General features: G+C 36.1%; 4 protein-coding genes across 6 annotated transcripts in view; 1 reads left to right on the top strand and 3 right to left on the bottom strand.

Annotated features, from left to right (window-relative positions):
• Positions 1-970: 970 nt before the first annotated feature.
• On the bottom strand, positions 971-3,489 carry LOC132175373 (acetylornithine aminotransferase, mitochondrial-like). The gene is made up of 2 exons (XM_059587307.1): positions 2,853-3,489; positions 971-1,435 (listed from the first exon to the last, which is right to left on the bottom strand). Exons 1-2 carry the CDS (start codon positions 3,288-3,290, stop codon positions 986-988), a joined length of 888 nt encoding a protein of 295 aa, XP_059443290.1. The 5' UTR covers positions 3,291-3,489; the 3' UTR covers positions 971-985.
• Positions 3,490-10,014: 6,525 nt separating this feature from the next.
• Positions 10,015-10,616, bottom strand: LOC132173291 (uncharacterized). The gene has a single exon (XM_059584743.1). The coding sequence runs from the start codon at positions 10,584-10,586 to the stop codon at positions 10,065-10,067; it is 522 nt and encodes a 173-aa protein (XP_059440726.1). The 5' UTR covers positions 10,587-10,616; the 3' UTR covers positions 10,015-10,064.
• A 4,285-nt stretch (positions 10,617-14,901) lies between these two features.
• Positions 14,902-15,772, top strand: LOC132176699 (ESCRT-related protein CHMP1B). Its single transcript, XM_059588979.1, has one exon. It carries the CDS (start codon positions 15,010-15,012, stop codon positions 15,619-15,621), a length of 612 nt encoding a protein of 203 aa, XP_059444962.1. The 5' UTR covers positions 14,902-15,009; the 3' UTR covers positions 15,622-15,772.
• A 7,771-nt stretch (positions 15,773-23,543) lies between these two features.
• LOC132176694 (probable LRR receptor-like serine/threonine-protein kinase At1g56130) overlaps positions 23,544-26,159 on the bottom strand; it is a 46,976-nt gene continuing 44,360 nt past the window's right edge. For all 3 annotated transcript variants that reach the window (XM_059588972.1, XM_059588971.1, XM_059588973.1), the window contains 4 exons: positions 24,789-24,999; positions 24,455-24,686; positions 24,218-24,368; positions 23,544-24,135 (listed from right to left, as the gene is read on the bottom strand). In XM_059588972.1, the coding sequence (XP_059444955.1) occupies positions 23,731-24,135; positions 24,218-24,368; positions 24,455-24,686; positions 24,789-24,999 (999 nt within the window). In that variant the 3' untranslated portion in view covers positions 23,544-23,730. The remainder of the gene's footprint in view (positions 24,136-24,217; positions 24,369-24,454; positions 24,687-24,788; positions 25,000-26,159) is intronic.

Below are 26,159 nucleotides of genomic sequence, written 5' to 3'. Positions count from 1 at the left end.
CCATCAAAAGTTAACATCATCCCTCCCAATAGACAGCAACAGTCTAACAAATGTAGTAGACTGTTTCTACTAACAGAGTGTAACCTCTTTCTACCTAAATTTTAAAGCACTAGCAAGAACCCCAAAGAACCTACAAATTAACCACGATATGCTATGTAAAAAAAAAAAAGAGTGATGATAATTTTTTGATTGGTAAAAACAACTTAGGCACTCATATGGGATTAAACATATATCCTCATTCTCCACCTCCTATTTCAGTGGGAAGATGCAATTTGGTCCAAAAACCATGCTCAAGTGATGCTAATAATAACGATGACAATACTAATGATTTGGTTAAGATGATGATGTATATAATAGAAAAGCTCAGTGATGTGAAATCTATGTGACAAATGATAGACCCCATGAGTCTAGCTAGATCCCTTTCTAAGATGGTGGTCGTAAGCTCAGAGGTCGAATGAATAGTGGGAAACAACTATTGATGTATCTTACAGAACACCATGCCAAACACAGATATATACGTACAAGTATAAATAACAACATATTAACCACAAAGAATTAACATATGAAAAGTGCATCACCAGCTACTAGGGAATAATAACCTAAATCTTACTTCAATTTTTGGTGTTCTAGAGAGTATGTGGTCGGATATGAACAGTGAGGTTTTGCCATTAATCTCAGAATCAAGCATTGAGAGTTGAGAGTCCAGCTAATACAAGAGAACTGGATGGGCATACAGAGTTTTGTATTTTGGGAAGAAAATTGGAAGAAAAGCGAAAATTTCGTTTCGGACTCTAGACAAGACGGTCATTTAGACATTAAAATTCCCAACACAAGCTAATAATAGAACTTTTGACGACATAATCAGTGCTCAAGTGGAAATTATTTTCTGATATCGAATATTAGGTTTTAGAAAACCAAAACACAAAACAGTACTTACTTTGTGGGCATGCATGTCACTCTTATCAAAATGCAACTATAAATCAATTTAACAGATGATTACCTCATCAAAGACCAACAAAGTCCCAGCATCATCACAAGCACTACGCAAAAATTGTAAGAACTCCTTTGTTGCACTGTATATACCCCCTTCACCCTGGATAGGTTCCACAAAAACTGCTGCAGTTCTTCCTTGCTGAATCAATTCTTTTGTAACTTGTATATTTCCATACTCCAAAAAAGTGACTCCAGGCATGACAGGTTCAAAAGGTGATCTGTAATGCTCTTTGCTTGTCAAAGCAAGAGCACCCATGGTCCGACCATGGAAGGAATTAGTGAAAGATATGAACTCGGTTGCAGGCTCTTTGGCATCGGGATGTGTGTATCTTTGAAACTTCCTGGAAAATTTAATAGCAGCCTCATTTGCTTCCGTTCCAGAATTTGAGAAAAACACACGATCAGCAAAAGAAGAAGCTACTAGACGCTTGGCAAGCTCCACCTGTGGCAAAATCTTATTATTAATTCTTAACAAAGTCAGAAATAGTTAGTGTAATAAATTTCAGAGAAACATGTAGAGAAAAGGCAGGATTGAAACATAGGGAATAATTTTATAATGTAAAGAAGACATTTCTCACATATTTTTTTCCTTCTCTTTCACTTTTTTTTTTTTCTTTCCTTTTCTACTCTCCTCCCTTCCTCTTTTGATTAATACAACACTTCACCCCTCTATTGTTTAAAAATGTTTTGGACAAACACCCAACTAGCATTTCTTTCCAATAAGCAATGGCAAGAGCCAAGTAGATATTTGCACCCCTATAATAAATAAAACATTACACAATATTAGGAGGGGTGGGGGAATTATTTATTAGATTTGAGGTGGGTGATGATTCTAAGATCATATTTTGGCATGATGTGTGGTGCGGGGATCAGACTTTGAAGGCAGCTTTTCCAGAGTAGTTTAATACACTCACTTCAAGATGGCTTCAGTGGCAGATCACTTGCAGTTTTCTAACGACACTTTTGAGTGGAACATCACTTTTATCATAACAATGCCCCGATGGCACCCCCTTTCCTTGGAAGAGCATTTGAAGGAATACGGGTCCTTCGAGAGTGATATTCTTTGCCTGAACAGTAGCTTTAGGGCAGACTCTCACTATAAGAGCGGGATAACCATTCATCATCTATTGCTCTATTGTGAAGTAGCAAGAGACTTATGGGATCGATCTTCCATCTATTCGGGATAGAGTGGGTCATACCTCAATGGGTAGTGGAGTTGTTGGCTTGTTGGAGATGACAGTTTGGAAGACATGGCAATATAAAAATTTGAAAGATGATTCCACTCTGCTTAATATGGTGTATTCAGAGATAACACGGTGCTTGAAACTTCGAAGACTGAGAGAACGGTGACAAACTTAAAACCCTTTACGTTCAAGTCTCTTTATGATTGGATGGTTGCTTATAATTGTTTTCGTTTTTCTTAGAATTTCTTGATGTGTACTTTTGTTAAACCCCTCTGCGCTTCTTTATGAGATTGGATTAATTAAAAAATAATAATAATACATTACCCGTCATGCAATATGATTTATGTAGATCACATTCATGAGTTGAAAGCATTTAATTGGCCCCAATAGGATGGGGAAATGAGAGTTTTGAAGTAGTGAATTCCGCTCCATCAAGTATTACTCTCTAGCTAATTGAGCTAACCCTTAATGTTAAGTTGATTAAGTTGAAAGCACTTAGAACACATCCATGACTGAGGTGAACTAAATTTGGATTCGATTAGTTTCACCTGATTCAAAATATTTAGTACCATTCTAATAATTAAATAAGCAACCATACGAGGATTTAGTTCCTCAACCAAGCAAAGCAAACATTACAACAAAAATAAATAAATAAAGTGTAAGAAATGCACGAACCTGAGGGAGGGAATAATACATATTGCTGACATGAGTGAGGGTAGTGGCCTGCTCAACCACGGCCTTCAACCAATCCTCATCCCCATGCCCTAGCGCATTCACCGCGATCCCGGCACTCATGTCCAGATACTCTCGCCCCTCGACGTCGTACAATTTACAGCCCTTGCCACTGGCAAGCACAACCGGTGCTCTCGCGTACGTCCCCACCAGAACCCTGGCCTCCGTCTCCATCACCTCCTTGCTCTTCAGAAGCCCAGGCTTCCCCGCATTACTATCCGTTGCTTCCACCTCCACGTTCAGACATGCGATCGCGTGCAACGTCCTGCGCCCGTTGCCGATTCCGAGCAACGATGGCGTTTCTCTGTGTAGACTGAACGAGCGGCGGAGGGTCCTCGACGGGGATAGTGGATTGTTGAGGCAAACATGAACGGAACTCATTGCCCCTCTTGTCACAATCTCCGTTTGGTTTTTGATAAAATGTGGAGAGAAAGTTTGAGATCGTGATTGTATTCGTGCAAACTTGACTGATTGTTTTGTTCTATTCAAAAGAAGGGAAATCTGGGCCTCCGTGTTCTTCCTTTCAGGGCCGGCACGACAAATTCTAAGGGCTTCGGCGAGAAATTCAGTCGAGTTTTTTTTATTTATTTAAATATTAATTCAATTTTATATTATTATTTTTCTGGGAATTGTTGTCTTATCTTTATGTCTGGAGGCTAAATATATAAATATATAAATAAACAAGTCAAATTCACTTGCGTCAAATGTGTACAAAAAATGCCACGCCTCAAACATAGGTTATAAATGAGTCGATACATTAGATAGTTCGTTCAATTAAGCTTAATATTGCACAAGCTTGATTGTTATTATTGAAATCCGCTTGATTAGTTAGTAATATATATTTGGCTCGCTTGTTTGAATTCGACGGGGGCTCATGAGTTCGACTCGTTTAAGGATCGAATCTCTTGACTCGTTTAGGGCTCACGAGTTCGACTCATTTAAGAATTGAATTGCTTGGCTTGTTTAGGACTCATGAGCTCGACCCATTTATTGCCTGGCTCTCCCGGCTCGTTTAGGGCTCGCGAGCATAACCCGTTTATCGCTCGACCCGCTCACCCAACAATGTGATGTCATTCATATATGTTTTTTATAAATTATAATCATGTGTCATTATCATAGGATCATATAATTTAACAATTAACATTGACCCATAATGATACAATCATATAAGTATAGAAATTATTACATATATAATATATGATGTATTAATTAGAAATTTAATATGTAACTATGTTTATGGACTATGTTACTTGTTAGTGTATACAATTATACAAACTTATATTAATTAAGTGTATAACATTATATTCTAACTTAATTTTATAATTTAATAACTTAGTTAATATATACTAAATTAGATAACATAGGAATATGAATATAGAATATAAGTAATTAGAAAGCTAGTTAATATGTAACTAGTTAAATACTAATTACTAACTATGTTACTTCTTGCTAGTTATTAGTGTGTGACATCATATACAAGCTATTACAATTTAACATATTAATTATTACATATATGATATATGATTAGAACTTATTACAAACTTAATTAGGGATTATTACAAACATTATATACAAACTTGATTAGAAATTATTACATATTTGATATATGATATATTAATTAGAAATTTAATATGTAAGTATGTCTATGGACTATGTTAGTTGTTAGTGTCTTAGTGATATATTAATTATGAGACTCAAAACACTAAAACAACATAAAATAAAATAAAAAAGATAACAATATTAAGGAATGAACCTATGCAAGTTTTTTATTTTTGAGATAATTCGATCTTCACTACTTAAACTTGAAAAATACATCCAGAGTATAAAACTCTAAATAGAAAGAGCATTACGTTTTAAATTAACAATGTCCCAAATACAGCCTGGTGTGTCTTCCAACCACACGTCATTAGAGAAATCAACCAAAGCCAATTTCGAGAGACAATGGGCCGCTGTCATTAACTAATAACTAATACTACTAGACTACTTCTTTTTTTTTAAAAAAAAAAAAAAAAAAAAAAAAAACTAAAAAAACTATTAGATTACTAGACTACTGGTTAGTAACTTAGAGAGTTAGTATATTATTATTATATATATGGTATACACTGAGCAACTAATTTATTAATGCTTTATTAATTTTTACATTGCTTATTTTTTATTTATGAAATCAACTAACATTGTTAATGGTGTTAAGTATTAACAATTTAACATATTAACTTAATAACACTATATGTTATATGCTATTAATTTATTAAGTATATGCGACAAATTTTATTATTGATAAGCACCGAATGTTGTACATTCAAGCCCCTTAACTCGCATATGTTAGTTCCTTAGCATTGTTATTTGTTTGATTTTGTTTTGTTTTACTGTTTTTAGGTTCTTAGGAAGGATACAAGAAATACTATTGATTTTGGGCTTAAGAAGTACTTTGGAAGCATTACGGCAGACATAGGATCGAGCACTAGCAGAAGGGCTCAAGCGCACTTGCGCTCGAGCGCCCCATCAGCTAAGCTCAAGCGCACCTCCCTTGGGCTCGAGTGCACACGGGCTTCCAGAACACGTCAGAACTCCAAATCCACCTTGGAAAAGGTTTTCAGTCTCCTAGTCCAACTAGGAGAGACTGTCTATGATTTTTCTAGGACTTCTAGGGTTTTTAAGGTTCTCCTGTTCCCTATAAATAGGCCTCTAACCATTGAAGAAAATGCAATGCTAGCTAGAGCAAAAATTCAGAAAATACTTCTTGGAGGCTTGAAGAGTTGAAGGGAAGTAAATCATGGCAATAGGCCATATTAGTAGAATCATGAGCGGTTAAATCTCTCGTGGGGTATTGATGTAACCCTATCCAAGTACAATGGTTTGATTGTATCTTAAATTAGAGATTTTCAGTTTATGCATATTGGTTGTATAATCTAGAGGATTGCTACTATTTGATATTGTTCTTAATGTTGTAATGCAATCGTTCTTAATTTCAACTCAATATTAGTGAAATTCTTCCATTGTCTTAAAAAGCCTTTTACCTTTATTAAACTCAAATCATTCTCTTTTTTTTTTTTTTTTTTTTATGATTATGGGGATGATGATTATACAACGGTTTTAATTGACATATGATCAAGAGAGTTAGATAGGACATGCCTAGGGAAGACCGATCGTACTATACCCTAGTTTAGTGTAATTTAGGTAGACGGTTTGTGCCAATCGAAGATAGTTTATACTTATCTCTTGATTGTATGTAGCCTATTAAGGAATTAGATAATACATACCTAGGGAAGATGGATCATACCACATCTTAGTTGTTAGGTGAACAGTCCATGCATACCGAAGATGGATTATACTTATTCCTTAATAACAATATTTTCTTGTTTATTTTTATCATACATAGAATGAATTTCTCTGATTAAATATGATTAACCATTGATGTGTGGATAGCGATGAAGTCAATACCCTACTCTATCTATTTTAGTTTTATTCGCTTTTATGTTTATTTTATGCATGTTAGTTTCAACCAAAATCAAACAACTATTTTCTTAAGTTACTTTTAATCTTGAAAAACTTGATAATGATTCTTACGCAGTCCTTGAGGTTTGACACCCTCAATATAGCCATATCCTACAAAGATTCGTCATATTGAGAGTGGTAATTTTATTATTGATTATTTTTGCTTTAAAAGGACCACATCAGTTATTAATACTAAATATATGCCATATGAATTATGTAACATGGCTACATGAATAACTGAATAAGCTATTTAAAAACATTACATTCTCTTTGTAGTGCCCCGGGTAATTACTAGGTTGTGATTAGCTTAGTCGGAAGGTTAGTAAGGTTTCTTGGGTCATTAGAAGCCGTTGGGAGGAGTTTTGGGGGGTTTTTCGATTCTGACCAAACGTTCGGCAGAAAGGCCACCGAACTTTCGGCCCTAAACCAAGAAACCGTTGGGTAAAACAGTACACTGAATGTTCGATAGGGGACTACACTGAACGTTCGTTGACCAATTTTGACCCGTTGGGTAATGCCCAGACGTACACCTGCAACACCGAAACACTGTGCAAACAATACACTAAATGTTCGATGCTTTTTAGGACTGTCACAGTAGTGCTCTAAGCTTTTCCAATCCTATAAATCCCCCCCTCCCATGCTGAAACGCCCCAAAAATTAATTAACTTCACGGTTCGTCTCTTAGCCTTATCCCCCAAGGTATAAGAGTCAAGGATCTCTACTCCTCAAAAGAAAGGATACTAAGAATTGGAAACGTTAACATTCTATAAACATTAATTATTACAACCAGAGTATCTACCAATGATCATCATAGTAACTGAAATCATTATGTATCATCGTTACAAAGGATCAATGCTATACCTTAATATACAAGCATGCATCAAAACTCTTAAGTCTACCGCATCACCCAAAAGTACTAGTTACCATAAGCACCCGTCTAATCTCGTAATAAGTCCTTAAGCATAATTGGGATCAAGTCCTCCACAATAACTGGATGCTTCCCAACAAGGTTGTTGTAGTCCCAAGTGACCTGTAATACAATACCGGTGCCTTGAATATTACACGCTATTGTCCATCACTAACAACCCGTCCGAATCCAACCTCGGGTGGCCCATGCTACTAATGATGTATTTCATGTAGCGACAACCAATTAAACATGGTTGTCCTGGTCACGAAAAACCATTGGATCAAGACCCATATAAACACACACGCATTTGACTATAGTGTTAACCTGTATAGTAAGCCCATGACCATCATCCCGTACTTACCGATGTACCATGTCATACGATGTAATTAATCTTATCCGTCTTTTACATGCATACTTTTACAAGTCTCATCATTTGATTATCTTGTTAATCAACATACATTTTCACAAAATAGAGTTCAGAGTAGTCCAAAACGTATTTAATGAGAGTTTTAAATATGTATGTTTAATATGTATAAAATAGTCGTGTAATACAGAAAAAGTAACAAGAAGTATTCATGTGAGTTTGTACTTATCCGAGTCGTAAGGCTCCTCCATTAAATTCTCTTAAGGCTCCACAATCTCAAAATCTGAGAAGAGACTTATTATTAGTCTTAAGTTAGAGCTACAACGAATCCTAGTCTTAAAAATGTCCAAAATAGAGTTCTTGCTTGGCCAACAAACGTTCTGCCAAACAAAGTGAATGTTTAGACTCGAAGCCGAATGTTCAGCCAGAAATATGGGAACGTTCTCTGCTGGGTAGAAAACTAATTTCTAACCCGTCTTCTTTTGATGGCTTTGAAGGATGCATTTCTCGGTGGATATGATGTGATGGTTGGGTAACTTGGGTTTAAGCGACATTGTATTTGAAACGTGCCTTTTGGGTTTTTGAGACCCGTATGGTTTTTCTGTCACTAACACGTAGCGCTCTAGGGTATATTTTGAGAAGATTTTGGCGATTTCTTGTTTGTACGGAGTCTTGTTGCCATTTGTTGTTGTGAAAGCATTGGTGTTCAGAGCCATCGGTGAGTTTTCTTGTCTTCTTTCTTGTTTGTGGAATGGAGTTCAGTGGTGATGCTTAGCGGTCCACAGCGAGGGCTTTTGCTCTGGATAGGGCGAAGGTTACTTTTTCACTTTTCGCCAGTGTGCAGCTTAGGCCACCCTCCATTGGCGAAGGGGCTAATGGAGTAAAGGGAGGGGGAGAGATATGTTTAACCCTGCCCATTCTTTTGGCCGGTTTCCGTTTGCTAGTTCCTCAGACGGTAAGAGAGATTTTGGATACCCATAAATTGGCCCTTTCTCAAATTACACCTAATGGATGGAGGATTTTGATGGGTATATGTGTTATTTGGCCGGGGTTGTTCAAGAGTGAAGGAGACTGCAGCCTACCGTGGCTGAATTTTTGTTTTTGTACACTGCTTCGCCTGCTAATCTCTGGGAGTGACAACTGTCCAAACAATAGCCAAGTCGACTTTTCATGGGAAAAAGTTAATACTATTACATTGTTGAGAATTTTCCCAACAAAATGTTTAATTCAATTTTTGATAGCATGACAAGTGGCAATGTTGACCTTGCAAAATAGTGTTGTGTGAATGGCTAAATTATTAGACTGTTCTTGTCGTTGTTCTTTTTTTTTTTTTTTTTTTTTTTTTTAATAATGGTTAAAAAAAAGAAACATAAAACTACCTTTACAAAGGGCAGAAGAAAACTGCAATCATATCATGGCTTTTTTAAAATAAATAAATAAATAAATAAAATAAAATAAAAAATTGGTACCTTAAAATCGAAACAAACATATCTCAAAGCATTTCATGATTACCTAGTATCATATGAAAGATTTAATGAACGGAACATATTATATGCAAATAATTTATCATAGTTTAATTTTATAGAAATTTAGATAGAAAAGGGATAATTATGAAGTAAATTACTTTTGTTATTTACTTAAATTAAATCTTTAAAAAAAGAAAGAAAAAAGAAGAAGACCTTTAAAACATAGATTGGTTGCATAGGTTACAAGTTAGTTTTCTTAATGAGTAATGCTATAAACCATGGTTCTACCCACCACCATCTCACCATGTTTCCTGTTGATATGGCAATGCCAATTAGGAGTGAAAATGCGGTTAGTAAAATTCGCTAACCGCAATTATTAGGATTATTTAAAAAATAGTTAGGGTGTAGGGTTAATCGCCTTTTCACCCTTAATGCTAATCAGCCCTAAATTTTTAATTTTTAATTTTTTTTTAACAATGGCTTATTGGCAGTGATACATTAGTATGGTGGGATATCAATGTGTGATAGAAGTGTGGCTTCTAGTATTACCCTTTTTTTAATGGATTAGGTTTTATTGGTTTTTTTTTTTTTTTTTTTTGTGCGTGTATTAAAAGGAATGTGGGCATTTTGTTATTTTAAAGAAAGAAAACTTGTCTAAGGGTAAGGAAATGTGGATTCCCACATCTCTAGAAGGGAATTTGCATTTCCAGCAAAAGTCATTTAAAATTTCTAGAAATCCTAAGAAATTACCATTCAAAATCCCCATGAATAAACTGTGTCCTATGTTAATCAAATATCAAAATCATAGGGGAAAGTTCCATTAATTATATGTCATAAACGAGCTTTTTTTTTTTTTTTTTCTTTATTTATCTTTTTATATCAAGACTCATGAGAGAGGTGAAACCCAAAGAAAGTGATAATTATTAAAGTCGTTCAACTATTCTATTTGCAGCCTCAGAAAGTTGTTCATAAATCTTCATTTCATGAACAATATCTTCTGAGATTCCCTCTTTATAGCTTTCAATCTTTGAGTGGCATGTGAGCTCATACTTAAGTGCCTCATTCACAAACCTTTCAGCATCTTCGTACTTCTTATTCTTCAAACAAGAGGTCGCTGAAGAGAGCCCTTTTGCTGCAGAGGAATACCCTCGGCAACACTCTTTAAAAACAATCTTCATTGCTTGATCTTTGGAGCTGGAAGCTAAATCCGACATGTTGGCTGCTAATGTCTTTGCCTGATTTTCTAGACAAGTTACAAGAATAGTGGCGATTCCTACTCTATTAGCAGCTGCGGCGCGTCGGTCAGATTCTACACACTGCATGCAAGTCGTTGGTACCTCGGCATTGTGACATTCCATTTGGATCAACTTGTCGTTGGCTCTAACAAGCAATGGTGGAGGAGTAAGGAGAAGGTGAAGAATGCTGAAAATTGTAAATAAAGTCATTCTCTTAAATGATGATCAATGTTCTTTGCCTATTCTCTTGACATTTTTATACATGAAACTTGAGAAAGATGGCATTTAATTAGTCAAAATGTTGTAATTACCTAAGAGAGATGACAGTTACATGATACAAGGTTATTAATTATCTAACAACCGTTTAACTTCATATTCCAAGTCCATTGGTCGCAATACACAGTTTTCTAGGCCTCTTTGTTGTCACATACTTGATTGCCATAGTAGCATTATGGCTTTGTTTGATATCATTTTTGTTCTTGTCTTTTATTTTTTGTTCTCTCAAAACAAAAGCAATAAATGTGAAAATAAATGTCCCTATTATTCACTTCATCACCTCTTAAATGCTCTAAATTACTTCAAACACTAATATAGGTGAAAATAAATGAGGCCCATCAATTTGATGGAATCTCATCCCATCATACTCTAATATCCCATTAATATATCCAACGAAATAATTCCATAGAAGTCTGGCTTTCTCCTATTATACCTAAGTTTTTTTTTTTTTTTTTTTGACATGTTCGCACAAAAGGTGAAGGGGAATTCGAATGAGCGACTTCTGCTTAATTAGGCGTGGTCCCAATCGATTGAGCTATCTCTTGGAGATCCTATTATACCTAAGTTATCATATGGACTAGGATTACTTACAATTTCCTTAAAATTGTAGATTCACGTAGTTTTGACCATTTTTAAGCCTCAAAACGCTTGAAAAATATTACCTTCAAATGTGGCATCTTATCAAGGGACTTAGCTTACCTGTGGTAGTTTGGTCTACCGGTTGGGATCGCTTCTAAGGGTTTTTAGAAGGTTAACGTGAATTAAAAAAAAAAAAAAAAAAAAGGGTCAAAAAATTTTGTTAACTCTTTTTTTTTTTTTTTTACCCAAACCTTCTTCTCGATCTCTCTCTTTTCTCACCATACTCTGCCGTCTTTGTCTCTTCCTCGACCGATTTGCCTCCAACTTTTCCTCTTCCTCCACAGAAAAATGAATGTCACTTTCGTTGGGCCTCCTTAAAATGAACAGAGCAACTCTGCCTCTCGAACCCCAATGAGAGTCTTCATAGAATCATAAGAGGTACTGATAAGCTTCATAGCTCCAACCCATTTGGATTGGGCGTCTCATAACAGCCTTGTTTCAATTTCCCAAAATTTTCTGCATTTGTTTTACTGGGTTTTTAAAGATTCAATCTTTCTAATTATTGTGGACATTTTCGTACTACATAAAGGCAAGGAAATATCTAACATCTTCTTTATATAAATCTAGCTCTGTTGGGAACCCTTCGTTAGCTCAATATCAAAGGAAGTAGTTAATAGACAAAATGGAGTGTTGTAGGAGGTCCAACAGAAGTGACATTGATTTGTCAGCGAAGGAAGAGTCGAAGTTGAAGGGTAAAGGCAAGAGATTACATCGATGAAACTGTTCCCAAGCGCCACACGATGTCGTTTGGATTCAAAACGGATTTTTTTTTTTTTTTTAATTCACATTAACTTTCTAAGGGTTAAAAAACCCTTAGAAACGACCCTAGCCGGTAGACCAAACTACCGTACCGCAGGTAAGCCAAGTCCATTATCAAGATAATAAAAAAGAATTTTTCTCCCAAAATGATTCATCTTCACTTTTATAGAGACACTCATTCTTCATAAAATCAAAAGACAAATTTTGTCTCAAAGCTTTTTTTACAACATAGAGAGCAAGAAACATGAAGAAAATATACTCAATTCTCAATTGTAACATACCACATTTATAATATATGGCATTTTTCAAGTATTTCAATGTTTAAAAAAAGCCAAAATTGTGTAATTTGAAAATCTACTATTTCTTTAAAATTGTAGATAATCATAATCCATCATTCATTCAACAATTTTTGTAACTAGTGATATTTTCAAATCAAGGAAAGGAAGGATATTAGGCAAGGTAAGAAGCACTATCCTAATGTGCTAGCACATAGATTGAGAGAAATTTAACATAGATTGAGGATTTAACCATAGGCATAGATTTAGGTTGTTTGTTTTTTCGAAGTAAAATATTTTATGAAAAATGTTTTTCATATATTTCGGCATTTGTTGCAATCAAAAATAATAGTTAAAACAAAAATATTTTCAGTTTGACCAAAATAACCTATTTAGTTTTGCAAAATGGTTTCCATTTTTAAATTTTATAAACCATTTTTCGAATTTGATTTTCTTATTCTCAAACCACCAGGCCATCACCTTGTAACGCCCAAAAAATTGGCATGAACCATTTTGGAAGGGTTATTGGCAATCCATACAGTCCAGTTAACTGGTAACTATGCGAAGGTGTTGTCCATTGAATGTTTTCAAAGTTATTGTAATGAAAGGTGAAAATGACAAATCCAAGTTAGCTAAATTAAGTCACCAGGTGTGCATATACTATCATCAATCAAGATCGGGAGCTACAAATTGAAGTATAGTTATTCTGATCAAACATAGATCATGCAAAATGGACCTTTGGCTTCTCTTCTTAAAGATCTTCTTAAAGAGCATGACAAACCACAAATACTGCGTAAACCTTATAGTTGAGCAAGTATTTATAAGCGGAAATAAACATGCATTTTGAGTAAATAATTGAATGAGGTGTTGCCTATGATATTACACCGTAAAAGTATAATTTTGTTTTGGCAAGACATAGGTGTAATTCTAGCGACAATCGTCTATAAATTTTAATTGAGAAATTAAAGAATAAACCACAATTTTAAAGGTCAAACAACGATTTTTCAAAATGCTTAACTACCTATTTAAAAATCATTTTTTTTTTTAAATCTTACATTTGAAAATCATTATTTTTAAATTGTATTTTTTTAAATCTCAAACCTGTCCGTTTAGGATTGCGGTTTCAATAAGTACAATTTTAAAAATTGCACTTTTGAAATTACTACTTTTTAAAAATGCAAAGGTGTTTGATAAAACATGTTAAAAATAATTTTTTTATCCAATATTTGTTATGCAAAATCGTGATTTTGGTTTAAATTCGTGCTTTTTAAATAAGTAGTCTCTTGCCTGCTTATGAAATTCGCATATTTTTATTTTTATTTTAAATTAAATACTTTTTAAATGATAATACCAAACACCTTATATTTTACGACAATTCAAAACATTCTGAATAAAATAAAGAAAAATGCTTTTTTGATATATGTAAAATGCTGAAAGATGCTCTTGGACCAATGCCAATAATCATCTTGCGTGTCCCTTCACTACTCTTTTGTTGAAGACCCACCCATTCTACACGGGGACTAGGATCCTCTGAAATTAGGTAGGAATTCTAGATTATGAAATTTATGGCCAAAATCTTTTGAAGGAGATCCAATGCCTGCCGTGATCACGTGTCATACTAAATAAATAACAATATTATTTAACTTTTAAAAAAATAATAAAAAACAAAAAAATAAAGAAATATACTTTATTATTATTATTATTTGGCCCTTAGTGAGAGAGATTGCTTTTTTTTCTTTTCTCAATTTCTTCCTCTCCGTTTTTGGTTTAGGTGAGAGTTGCCGACAAATTGAAATGATAGTCGGCTGTGTGATTTTCATGCAGAGAGAAAATTTTGTTGGAGAGAAAGAGAGCGAGAGTTGGTTTTGTGTCGTTGGTGGTGCTCAATGAAGGACCAAAGTACAAAGAGACAGATGGATGGCCACTGCTTTTGGCCCTTGGAGGTGGCCGAACCACCTTCAAGGGCCATGGGTTGCCCTTGGAGGTGGTTTGGCCACCCCTAAGGACAAAACTTTTTTTATTTTTTTTTGTTTGACTTTTAGCCCTTGAGGGTGGGGTGACCAAACCGGCCGGTCTGGGATGGCATGGCCAAACAATGACTCTTGAGGATGGTTTGGCCACCTCCGAGGGCCAAACCCTTTTTTTTTTTTTAAATTCTTTTTTGGACTTTTGGCTCTTGGGGGAGCCACCTCCATGAGATGGATTCGACCACCCCAAATCGGCCGCCAAACCCTTTTTTTTTTTAATTTTTTTTTTTTTTACTTTTGGCCTTGGGGGTGGCCGTGGTAGCTGAAGGCCCTTTGGGTGGCTTGGGCCAAATAATCATTAAAAAAATTATATATTTTTATTATTTTGTTTTTATTTTTTTAAAAAAAGTTAAATAATATTTTATTATTATTTATTTAGTAGGACAAGTAGCATCACAATAGGCGTTGGATATCTTTCAAAAAATCCTGACCGTGAATTCCATAATCTAGAATTCTCAGGGATCTTGGTCCCACTCTACACGGTCAGTTGGGACCCACCACAAGTAAGTAACGCGGTGATTATTGGTCCAACAAATCGACCCCGTCGTCTGCCCACTATTTCTCCCGATCAAATCGATTCCTCTTTCTTTTTCTCTCTCTCTCTCTCTGAAAACCCTACAATTCGAAATTTGAAATTCGGGGCTCCGATCACCGACCATGGGAAACACGGAGAAGCTCTTGAATCAGATCATGGAGTTGAAATTCACAGCCAAGTCTCTGCAACGCCAGGCGAAGAAATGCGAGAAGGAGGAGAAATCGGAGAAGCTGAAGATAAAGAAGGCGATGGAAAAGGGAAACATAGATGGCGCTCGAATCTACGCGGAGAACGCGATCCGGAAGCGCACTGAGCAGATGAACTACCTGCGCCTCTCGTCTCGCCTCGACGCGGTGGTCGCGCGTCTAGACACGCAGGCCAAGATGACGACTATCAACAAGTCCATGGGCAACATCGTCAAGTCCCTCGAGTCTACGCTCGCTACCGGCAACCTCCAGAAGATGTCCGAGACCATGGACCAGTTCGAGAAGCAGTTCGTCAACATGGAGGTCCAGGCCGAGTTCATGGAGAGCGCCATGGCCGGCTCCACCTCGCTCTCTACGCCCGAGGGCGAGGTCAACAGCCTCATGCAGCAGGTCGCTGACGACTACGGCCTTGAGGTCTCTGTCGGGCTGCCGCAGCCGGCCGCACATGCGGTGCCCACCAAGGAGGCCGAGAAGGTCGACGAGGACGACCTCTCTAGGCGCCTCGCTGAGCTTAAGGCCAGAGGTTAATCGATTGAATCAATGATCAGGTTGTTGATGACTGCTTATTATGAGAATTCGATATGTGTATGGTGCATTATACTTGTTATATTTTGTAAAAATTTGACTGAATTTGTATTGCGCTTAATGTTATTGTAGACTATGTGGTTATTTTCGTGGATGTTGATGCCTTCAACATGGTTGTGAATACTGTTTTTGAGTATGCGTGCGTAGGTTTGTGTTTTTGGGATTTGCTTGTTGCGGTCACGAAATGTTTTATTTGCCGAGATTTACTGAGTTGGGGATCTGGGTTTTGTGTTTCTTTTTCTTATGTGAGGTTGAAATTTCGTGTGATAGGAACTTGGTACGTCTAAATTTGACTGAAAAGTAGGCTTTTTATTCTTCTTGAGCATTAATTATTATGTTTGATTTGTTTCTTTTACCCTAGTGCTTCAAAAATTTGTTAGTTTCAATATCTGAATAATGGGTTGGTTTATCGGGTGTGAAATGATCTTGTTGTCTAGTGTGCTAAAGTCCAACTTCAGTTTATGATTCTTATGAATTGTTATTATGTTTCATGGTTTATTTTATGAGATTGCGAGAATATCTGGTTGTGAATGCTTGCCATTCAATTACAGATGACTGCCAAGGATCTAGGGTCATATTTGTTTCCTTACTGGTCAATTCTCCTATGTTGTTGGTTAATCTTATTATTGTACTTGAAATGTTTATGCCTATAATAGGAATGAAATTGAAAATCCTGGGGATCAAAAAATGGACTATCTTTACCATTCGACTACTTTTTGTAGTTGTTATGGAGTCTCTAAGTAGGATGATTGTCAGCTCCGGTGAACTAGTGGATTTTATTTGGTTTTTCAGTGGAGTCAAGAAATGATGCAGAACTGGTTGTCTCATCTTTTATTTGTGGATGACATGTTGATCTTTTGCAAGGCTAATTTTGGACATCTTCGTAATCTGCAATGTCTATTTTTATGCCTTAAAAGTGGTATCGGGGTTAAAGATTAATTTATCGAACTCAAAGATAATTCTAGTTGGTGAGATGGAAGATTTGGAAAGTTTGGCAAGTATTATGGGGTGTAGGGTGGCTTTGTTAACAATGAAATATTTGGGTCTTCTTTGGGTGCACCTAGAGTTGTAATCAAGCCGAGTTTATCACTAAGCTAGATAATCTTTTTAAGCTCTGTTCATCTGAACTTGTTTACGATTTACTCAATTAACTTATTCATTCCATATATGAAGTAAATGTCATGATTTTTTTTTTTTTTTTGTAAATTCATACTAATTATTTAAGTATTTGGGTAAATTAACCTGAATTTTAAATAATCTAATATTGAGTTATATGTTTATCTTACAAAATCTATATACATTCATTACACTCACACACACAAACACAAACAACACATATATATACATACACATTAACCCACTCAAATACACATTTATCTATATCAAGACTCACAATTACAATAATTCAATTTATATCTATTACATTATGAAGATAATTCATTTTTATCTTTTTAAACACGTGACATGTTTTCATTACAATGTTAAAAAAAATAATATTATATAAAAAAAATTGAAGTTATACATGAGGGCTCGATCAACTTTGATGCAAGGAATGTTGGTTCTAGCTGGGACAGAGGCAAGAGGACTCTTGCTGCGATGTAATTTAGCCTAAGGTTTTGGGAATTGGTTTTTGTTGGGGCTTTTGGGGTTTCTCCTGTTTTTGGATTTCTGTGGGTGTTTTTCCTTCTTTCTTTTGTTTTTGCTCTTTCGATTTCTTTTTTGGTGTCCTTTTTGTATACTTCCTATATGCTTAGGGGTGCCTACGCTTTTTATAATATTTATTTGTTTACCTATCAAAAAAAAGTTATACAAGCTGAGCTGAATTTATACGAGTTCGGCTTATTTAATAAACGAACCTAAACTTTTGTTTAAGCTTTGGTCATTTAATAAATGAACCAATCCTAATCCGAGCTCAAGCCCGTTTGTGAGTGGCTCTATTCATTTACAGTCCTAGGTGCACCATATAACTCTACTTCAATATTGAGTGGCATTGTAGCAAAAATGGAAAGATGGTTGGCTGGTTGGAAGAGACCCCATTTGTTTTTTGATAAGTAATAATGCATTAAAAGAGCGCAGAGGGGCGCAACCCTAGTACACAGGGAGTATATAAGAGAGCAACTAAGTAGGGGAGAAAGAAGGAGAGAACATAAAGAGAGAATCAGAAAAATTAATCACTAAAGGAGCAAGCCAGCTTGCAGTCCAAGTGAAGAGAGTGTACAAAAAGAACTGAACAAGGTCCTCAAGGTTCCTCGACAAGTCCTCGAAACATCTCGCATTCCTCTCCTTCCAAAGGCACCATAAAAGACAAAGGGGAGCCATCTTCCACACCACGACACTACTAGCTCTTCCACCCGACCACCAGCTGGCAAACATATCCTTGACACTTCTAGGCATAACCCAACACATGCTGAAGCGAGAGAAGATAACATCCCACAACTTGTGTGCAACCCCACAATGAAGAAAGAGATGATCCATAGACTCCCCATCCGATTCACACAAACAACATCGATTAATCACCACAATACCTTTATTCCGTACATTATCCATAACCTTGAACAAATGTACTTTATCCAATTTTCCCACATGCTATTTGTCGTTTTCTATTCCTATTGGTGTGGCTAATAGGCTTGAGAAACTTCATTGAGGCTTTTTACTGGGAGCTATCAATGAGGAGTTTAGGTTCTATTTAGTTTATTGGCCAAAGATATGTTCTCTAAAGCAAACTGGTGGATTGGGGATAAGAAACTGATGGGTAAGTGGTTATGGCGTAACACAACAAAGAGGGAGTCATTGTGGAGATTGGTGGTGGAAACATGTGATAGCATGAGCAAAGATTAGTATTCTAAGGAGGTAGAGGGATGCTTTGGAGTTGGAGTGTGGAAACACATTAGGAGGGGAGTGGGGAGTTGTTTAGAGATTGGTCAGATACGAAGTGGGAGATGGTGAGGGGATCATCCACTAAAGGAATCTTTTCTGGAGTTGTTTAGTATTGCTTGTTGTAAAGAGGCGTGAGTTGCGGATAATATATAGGTGTCTAATTATAATCTTCGGTGGAACTTATCTTTTATTAGATCTGTATAGAAATGGGAGGTCGATTTGGTGATTGCATTTTATGATTTGTTGTATCCCCTTAGATTGAGACATGGTGGTGAGGATTGTATTTGGTGAGTCCCTTCAAAGAGGAGGAAGTTTGAAGTAAGGTCATTTTATTAGGTATTATCTACTACGAGGGGTTTACATTTTTCTTGGAAGAGTATTTGGAGAGTCCATGTTCCATTGAGAGTGGATTTCTTCGTATGGATGGCGCTCTTAGAAAGATTTTGACTTTGGATAATCTGAGGAAGGGAGAAATAATAGTGGTGGATTGATGTTGCATGTGTAAAAAGAGCGAAGAATCTATAGATCGTGTTCTTCTCCATTGTGAAGTGGCAAGAGAATTATGGAATGCGATCTTTTTCCTTTTTGGAGTGGAATGGGTTATACCTAGAAGGGTAATAGAGTTAGATCATTGGCAAGGTAAGTTGGAAAGTCGTTTAATTTCATCTATTTGGAAGATGAACCTCTGTGCTTAATGTGGAGCATATGGACAAAGTGGAGTGCAAGATGTTTCGAAGATCGTGAGATGGTGGTGGAAGAGCTCAAGAACTTCTTGGTCAAAAAGCTTTATATGGACATGGGCATATAATTTCTCTCATTTTCTAATTTTTTGAACTAGTAGATTTATGTTCTTCTCTTCACGATTAGTGGGGGGTTATCTCTTATATACATCCTGTGTGCTAGGTTGCACCATTTTGCTCTTTTTAATGGAATGCATTAATTTATCAAAAAAAGGAAAAAAGTGATAAAGAAGAGTGGAGTTACAGCTAGGATTAGGAAGTTTATTTGTGATGTTAAACATGCCAGGCATGTGATGAGCAATTCATTACATTGGTCTCTGCCTCTGAGGGAGTTCAGAGTTGCTTTAAAATCACAGAATTGAAGAGAGGATAGTAACTTAAGTTTGTCGGGGGTATAAAAGTAGTACTGACTTATCAAAAAAAAGTAGTACTGACTTCCCATGAAGTATTGAATGTTTATTAAGTAGTGATGGGGTTCTAGAAATTACTTGATGAAAGCCTCAAGAGTCTAGCTTGTACAGAGAATTCATGCAAAACTCTCAAAGAGTGCTCTCAGATAAATCTATTTTAGTTGGAAGACTTGAAGTGGGAGGAGTTTGAACATGGAAGTGAAATGAATACTCGGGCTATTTTCTTATAAGTGAATTATTTAGGGTACTCTTTTAATTGTTGAAGCAAGGAAACTAGCTTAACTTGGGTTACCTTCTACTGTGAATAAGCTATTCGGAGTTGATAAAGGATAATGTGGATAGTTTGAGGAATTTTATTTTGTGTGCTTTACAGGATTTATTATATCAAAATGTTTTGCATTTGGTGAAATAAGAATTTCCAAGCAAAACACCTAGCATGTAAGGATATAGAGGGGAAACAACATGAGGCTGCTCAGAAGTTACAAACATATGGTTTTCTAGTACTATCAACAGGAATTGGGTGATGTCTATTGAGGTCCTAGCATTTTATTTTATTTTATTTTTTTTGAGTTGGTTATGGATGGTGTCTTTTGATTTTTATCCTTTTGAAGGCATTTTAGTTTAAATCATTTCTGTGGGAAATTGTTGACGCCTTGTGTGGATCCAATTCTCTCGTACAATTGTGTGAAATTAGTATTTGTTTACATATGTTTCAAAAAAAAAAAAAAAAGTATTTGTTTACATAGGGTGCTTTATGTTTGCTGGATATAAATATTGTTACCGAGTATAATTTGCTTCGTCTAGATTGTAAATGATATAAGAGTTGGATCATGCAAATCTGACCTTGCAACGCTTCGTCATTGATGCTTATTTCTTGCGTTTAAAACTTTATAAACAATATTATTTGGGATGCTATCGGTTGTGATAGAATGTGTATTCAATTGGAATAATATAATATTTGATAGTATTCTTTTGTCTTCTTAAACCTAGAACTTGGGTTGCCTGAATAAGAAAAGTTCACTTTATTTTTGGTGCATTTTTTTGATACCTTTATTTTTGTTAGTTATTTCTTCTTGAATCCATTTCTCTCATCCTTATGTCTGGGTGGATATTTTAATGACGGTCTAAAGTCTCTTCTCTCTCTGACTTTTGGACCAGAGAGTAGGAGGTACTATGGCAGTCTTATGGCATAATTATGTGGGTATGTAGTACGAGGTTTACTGACTTGTAAATTGACTGACATCAGTGCAAGTGTTTTTGTTTTTGTTTTTGTTTTTGACTTTACTTTTGGTGCTTTGTATATTTATATGTTTTATAATGTTTTGCTTTATAAATTTTATGTTTTGTTTTTTTGAATCCGCTGATGTTTCATTATGGCCGAGTAGGATGATATCCTTTTACCCTGACCTTTATAATTTCGTTAAGTTATTTAGGAGCTGTGATTGTCTGGTCAAGTCCTTCCAACTTGTATACTCTCTGGTGCCTATGTGATATGTCCTAAATTTTTAGGTTCTGAGGAGATTTATTCAGACAATGTAGTTGATTGAGTAATGCTTTAATTCTATAACAATTTGGAACCCAATGAGCTCTATCTCAAAATAATAGAAGAAAAATGAGATTGTAGTTTCAGGGGTATATGCACGATATTGGGAACAATAAATTTGATATTTTTGGGGATTTTGAGTAGTAATTGATTAGTGTGCTATATTTGGGTTTGTAGGATTGAGAATAACTTCTATAAGGTTTTAACACAAACTAAGGCCTTTGTGCCTTCCTATAAGATCATGACAAATCAGCGTAGAACACCATAACAAAAATAAACATAAACACTTAATTTATTCTCACCAAGACCTTATATGGGTTGAAGCAAAAAAATCTTCTAAAATAAACCTTTTCTCTTCTTCTTCTTTAGATCACCGTTAGCCACCAACTCGCCACTGGCAAGCCCAGACTATGCCGGAGGTGACGCCGGTCGGCCCAGACCTTGTTGGTGCTCCTCTCCCTCTCCCTCTCACACACTGGCAGCAGAGAAATTTCTCTGCTGCCGGTGCTCCCTCTCCCATTTCAAAGATTTGGGTTGATTGCTTGATTTTCAACATGTCTAGCAACAAAGAAATGGGAGAACCCAATTCTTGAAAATTAAGCAATCAAGCAATCAACCCAAATCTTTGAAATGGGAAAGGGAGCACTAGCAGCAAAGTATTTTTTCTCTGCTGCAGGTGATAGAGAGAGAGGGGGTGGCTAGCATGGTCTCCGGCAAGTTTTGGGCCGACTGGTGTCATCTCTGGCGTGGTCTAGGCTTGCTGGCGAGAGGTTGGTGGCTGGCGGTAGGTCTAAAGAAGAAGAACATGAAAGGTTTATTTAAGAAGATTTTTTTGTTTTAACCCATATGAGTTTTTGATGAGAATAAATTAGGTGTTTATGTTTTTTTTTGTTATGGTGTTTCACGCTGATTTGTCATGCTCTTATTTGAGGGCACAAGGTCTTGGTTTGTGCAAAGACCTTATAAAAGTTATTCTCGTGTAGGATTTATTGAGGCTTCGAAGGCATATGGTAGAACAGAAATATTAGGCTATGTTTAGGGCCGTGATTGGGTCTATTTTATGAAAACTGTTTCTTAGGAAAGATATAAAGAAGAATATATTTAAAGAAAATAAGACATTGAACACTTGTTTGGGCAATGGCAATTGAAACATTGATTAAAACAATCAAAACTGAAAGGGTTCAATGCTATTTTAGTGCATGCGTTTTGAACTATTATGAAATATTCCCTTGGTTTCAAAAATTATCACATGTGATACTTGGTGTTATCTAATTATCGGGGTTAGTCCGTCCATTCAAGTTCCATCTAAAAACCTGGATGGCATTTCATGTTATCAAATATCATCGCCACATCATTTATCATAATTAGCAAGATTTAATTTAGAACAATTACAGGTTATTGATACTTGTTTACAAAATTTCATATCAGCACCACATCAGAAATACATAAATCAAAAAAAAAAAAAAAAAAAAAATTATGCTAATTTGTAAATCCCTCCTTTTTCCTTTCTCCCCCAAATCAAACGTACCATAGTCCCCCCCAAATCGTTTGGTTTGAACCAACTCTTGATCAATTCTAGCTGTTAGAGGCTGAAGACATCGCTGTTAGGAAGATATTGAATAACTTAGAACACCTATTTTACTCTCGAAAAAAAAAAGAAAGAACTATTTTCGTGTTGTAAGAAAAGTAGATGAGCGTTTTCACTTTCAAGCTCTATGTGGGTACGATTCCAAATTGGAAAATGATTCAAATGCTGCAGTTAATTTTATTACAATTCTTTTCAAAGTCATTTAGTAGTTCACTTTCACATTTTATGAAGATGAGTATCATGTAAATTGTCATGCGACATTTTATATTTTAGTGGCCGGGCCGACATAGTAAGTGTTACATGAATTGCTACATCGTGATAAGTATCCTATAAACTGTCGCATGACAATGCAATGCAATGCACATTTAACTCAATCTCATAGATATATGGAATGACTTGTTCAAGTGTACTCCCGAAGATTCTGTGCAGCTCATAATCGTCTTCCCATCCCAATCCCATTGAATGATTGTTTTGCCCACCAGATGGAATGTGACATTTGACAACCCCTTCCCTTCTCTGTGATCTTCATGTTTAAGATACCTGCAAGCATAATAGCCAGTTGACCCTATATGCAAAGATGAGTCAAAATTCAGAATTTCCACATATTCTATTAATAAATTCGAAAATTTAAGCAATTTCAGGGAATTTTTGTCTTAAAAAAGAGTGGCTTTAGAAAAAAAAAAAAAAAAAAAAAATCCACATTGATCGAACGAAAAATGGAAAGGATTGTTAGGCTGAGCAACAAAAAACAAAAGAAATGAAAGCCCTTGAATGATATTTAGGTATCTAGGAAAAACAGTCTGAAACTGAAAGAATATATTTGGTGATACAACAACATATATTGAAAGTACATAAAACACTTGTCCATGTTGTTCTTGATTTAGGAAAAAAAGATCAATTCTCATCTCTATTTGTCTGTTGAAGCATAGGTCTAGGCGAATGCTCTGCATCTGCATTCACAAACGTGCTGGTGCTGGTGCTGGTGCTTGGTGTAAAGTTGTATGGGGTAGCATCACCATCAACGATTCCTTCAGTTTGAATATCACACAAAAAGCTGCTTGTTACGTCATCAAATTTCCAATCAGTCAAGTATCCTGGTCTTGAAGTTACAGTGTTCACTTCAGCGTCTCCTGAAAGCATTGCTACCACACGTGACATTGAGGGCCTTAGCGTTGGTGATGCTTGGCTGCACAACAGTCCCACTCCAATCACTATTTTTGCTTGCTCCTCGCTGTATGTTGATGATAGTTTTGAGTCCACCAGTTCAATAGCACGCTCGTTTTCATGCAGATGCCAAGCCTAACAAGCAAAAAAATGACAAATGTTCATCATCATCCACTCTAGAAAACAGAATCTAATTGATATAATTCTTCTTACCCACCCATTCAAGAAGATAGTGCTTCTCTTCTTCTAAGCTTGCGTCAGAGTTAGGCCTGCCACTAACCATCTCTAGAGCCACCACACCAAACGAAAAAACATCAGCCTTCTCAGTGAGATGTCCACGCATAGCATACTCCGGTGCAAGATACCCACTGAATCAATATCATCAATTAATTAATGCACAACTTATTACTTAATATATCTGTAAACAAAAAAGTATTACAAGGGATCTTCATACATTGTCCCTGCAACACGCGTGCTTATGTGGGTCTTTTTATCATCGTAAAGTTTGGCTAAACCAAAATCTGAAATTTTGGGGATGAAATTAGAGTCGAGCAGAATATTGCTGGCCTTCACATCTCTATGTACAATTCGAACCCTTGACTCCTCATGAAGATAAGCTAGACCTCTTGCTATGCCCATGCATATATCAAAACGTGTTCCCCAATCAAGAATCAAACTTCTATCTCCTGTCTCATACAAACCAACCATATGTTATAAAATATCCAGTGTTGTACTTCCTTACTAGAAAAATAGATATAAGTTCAGTAAAATGTTATTCTATCTCTTACCAAATAATGCTTGATCAAGACTCCTGTTTTCCAGATACTCATAAACAAGAAGCCGTTTCTCGCCCTCAATGCAGCATCCATACAATTTCACAAGGTTCCGGTGTTGTACGGCAGATATAGTAGCAATCTCTGTTACAAATTGGTTCTTTCCTTGGTGAGATGCCAAAGAAAGTTGCTTCACAGCAACTACTCTGCCATCATTAAGTGTTCCCTATACAGAACAAATTCAAAAATAAAATCTGAGGCAAACAATAAGTTCTTAAAAAATTCCTATCATCATGTCAGATTCAATTTTTATCTATCGCTTTAAGTACATAATACAATGCTATAGTTTCAACAAATTGGATCTTGAAACGTCCAGACATAATTACAGTCCAGCAGCTATGCATGATAAATCTGCACCACATCCATGTATTGTAAGAAATCAAACCAAGCTAATAAATGTACTCGTTTTAGTTACATTCTAAATATTACTCATTGGGTTCTGCGGTCGTTAGGGAGATTGACACATATGGGAGTCTTTCGGTAAGACCATAATATACCATTTTGGAACACCGCTCAACCCAACAGCTTACCCCCTATGGGTTTGGGCTCAAATATGCTATATTAACTAGTCATACTTGTGACTTGTTTCTAGTGTGGGACTCAATCTTTTTATACGCACACATGTATATTCAACAATTTCCTTTTCAAGTGTGAGTCCACCACATTACTACACTCCCCCTCAAACGGTAGCTTTTTATTAATCTTAAGGAGAGTCTCCAAGATCATCTGTGCGCTATGTGAGTTTGCCATTACCATGTAACTTTGTCCCTACTCTAGGAACTCGTTTGAGCCTGCGCCATGAACTTTTGCCCCTTACTCCATGGACATAATTACAGTCCATGATCACACCTTGCACTTTGTCCCTATTCCACGGACCCTTGTCTGTACTTGCGCCACTCCACCGTACCACACACTAGCATCGGCTCTGTATCACTTGTTAGGAAGATTGATACCTTGGAGAGCTTTTTAGCGATACTATAATATAGTATGGTAGAACACCAATGGGACCTATAGCTTATACCTATGGGTTTGGGCCCAAATATACTATATTAACCACTTACACTTGTGGCATGTTTACAATGTGGGATTCAATCTTTTTACACTCACATTTATACTCAACAATCTCCTTACGTATGAGTCCACCATCACATTGCTACACTCCCCCTCAAGTGGAAGCTTTTAATCAACTGGGCCATCTCTAGGTCACTTGTGTGTCATGTGAGTTTGCCTGTATCATGCACTTTTGCCCCTACTACAGGGACTATAATTTATGCATGTGCATGAAGTTTTGTCCCTTACTCCATAGGTCCATGCCCACACCTTGTA

The sequence above is a fragment of the Corylus avellana genome, chromosome ca3 (assembly GCF_901000735.1).
Source record: "Corylus avellana chromosome ca3, CavTom2PMs-1.0".
Taxonomy (NCBI): domain Eukaryota; kingdom Viridiplantae; phylum Streptophyta; class Magnoliopsida; order Fagales; family Betulaceae; genus Corylus; species Corylus avellana.
This window is presented reverse-complemented; position numbering and strand designations above follow the sequence as displayed.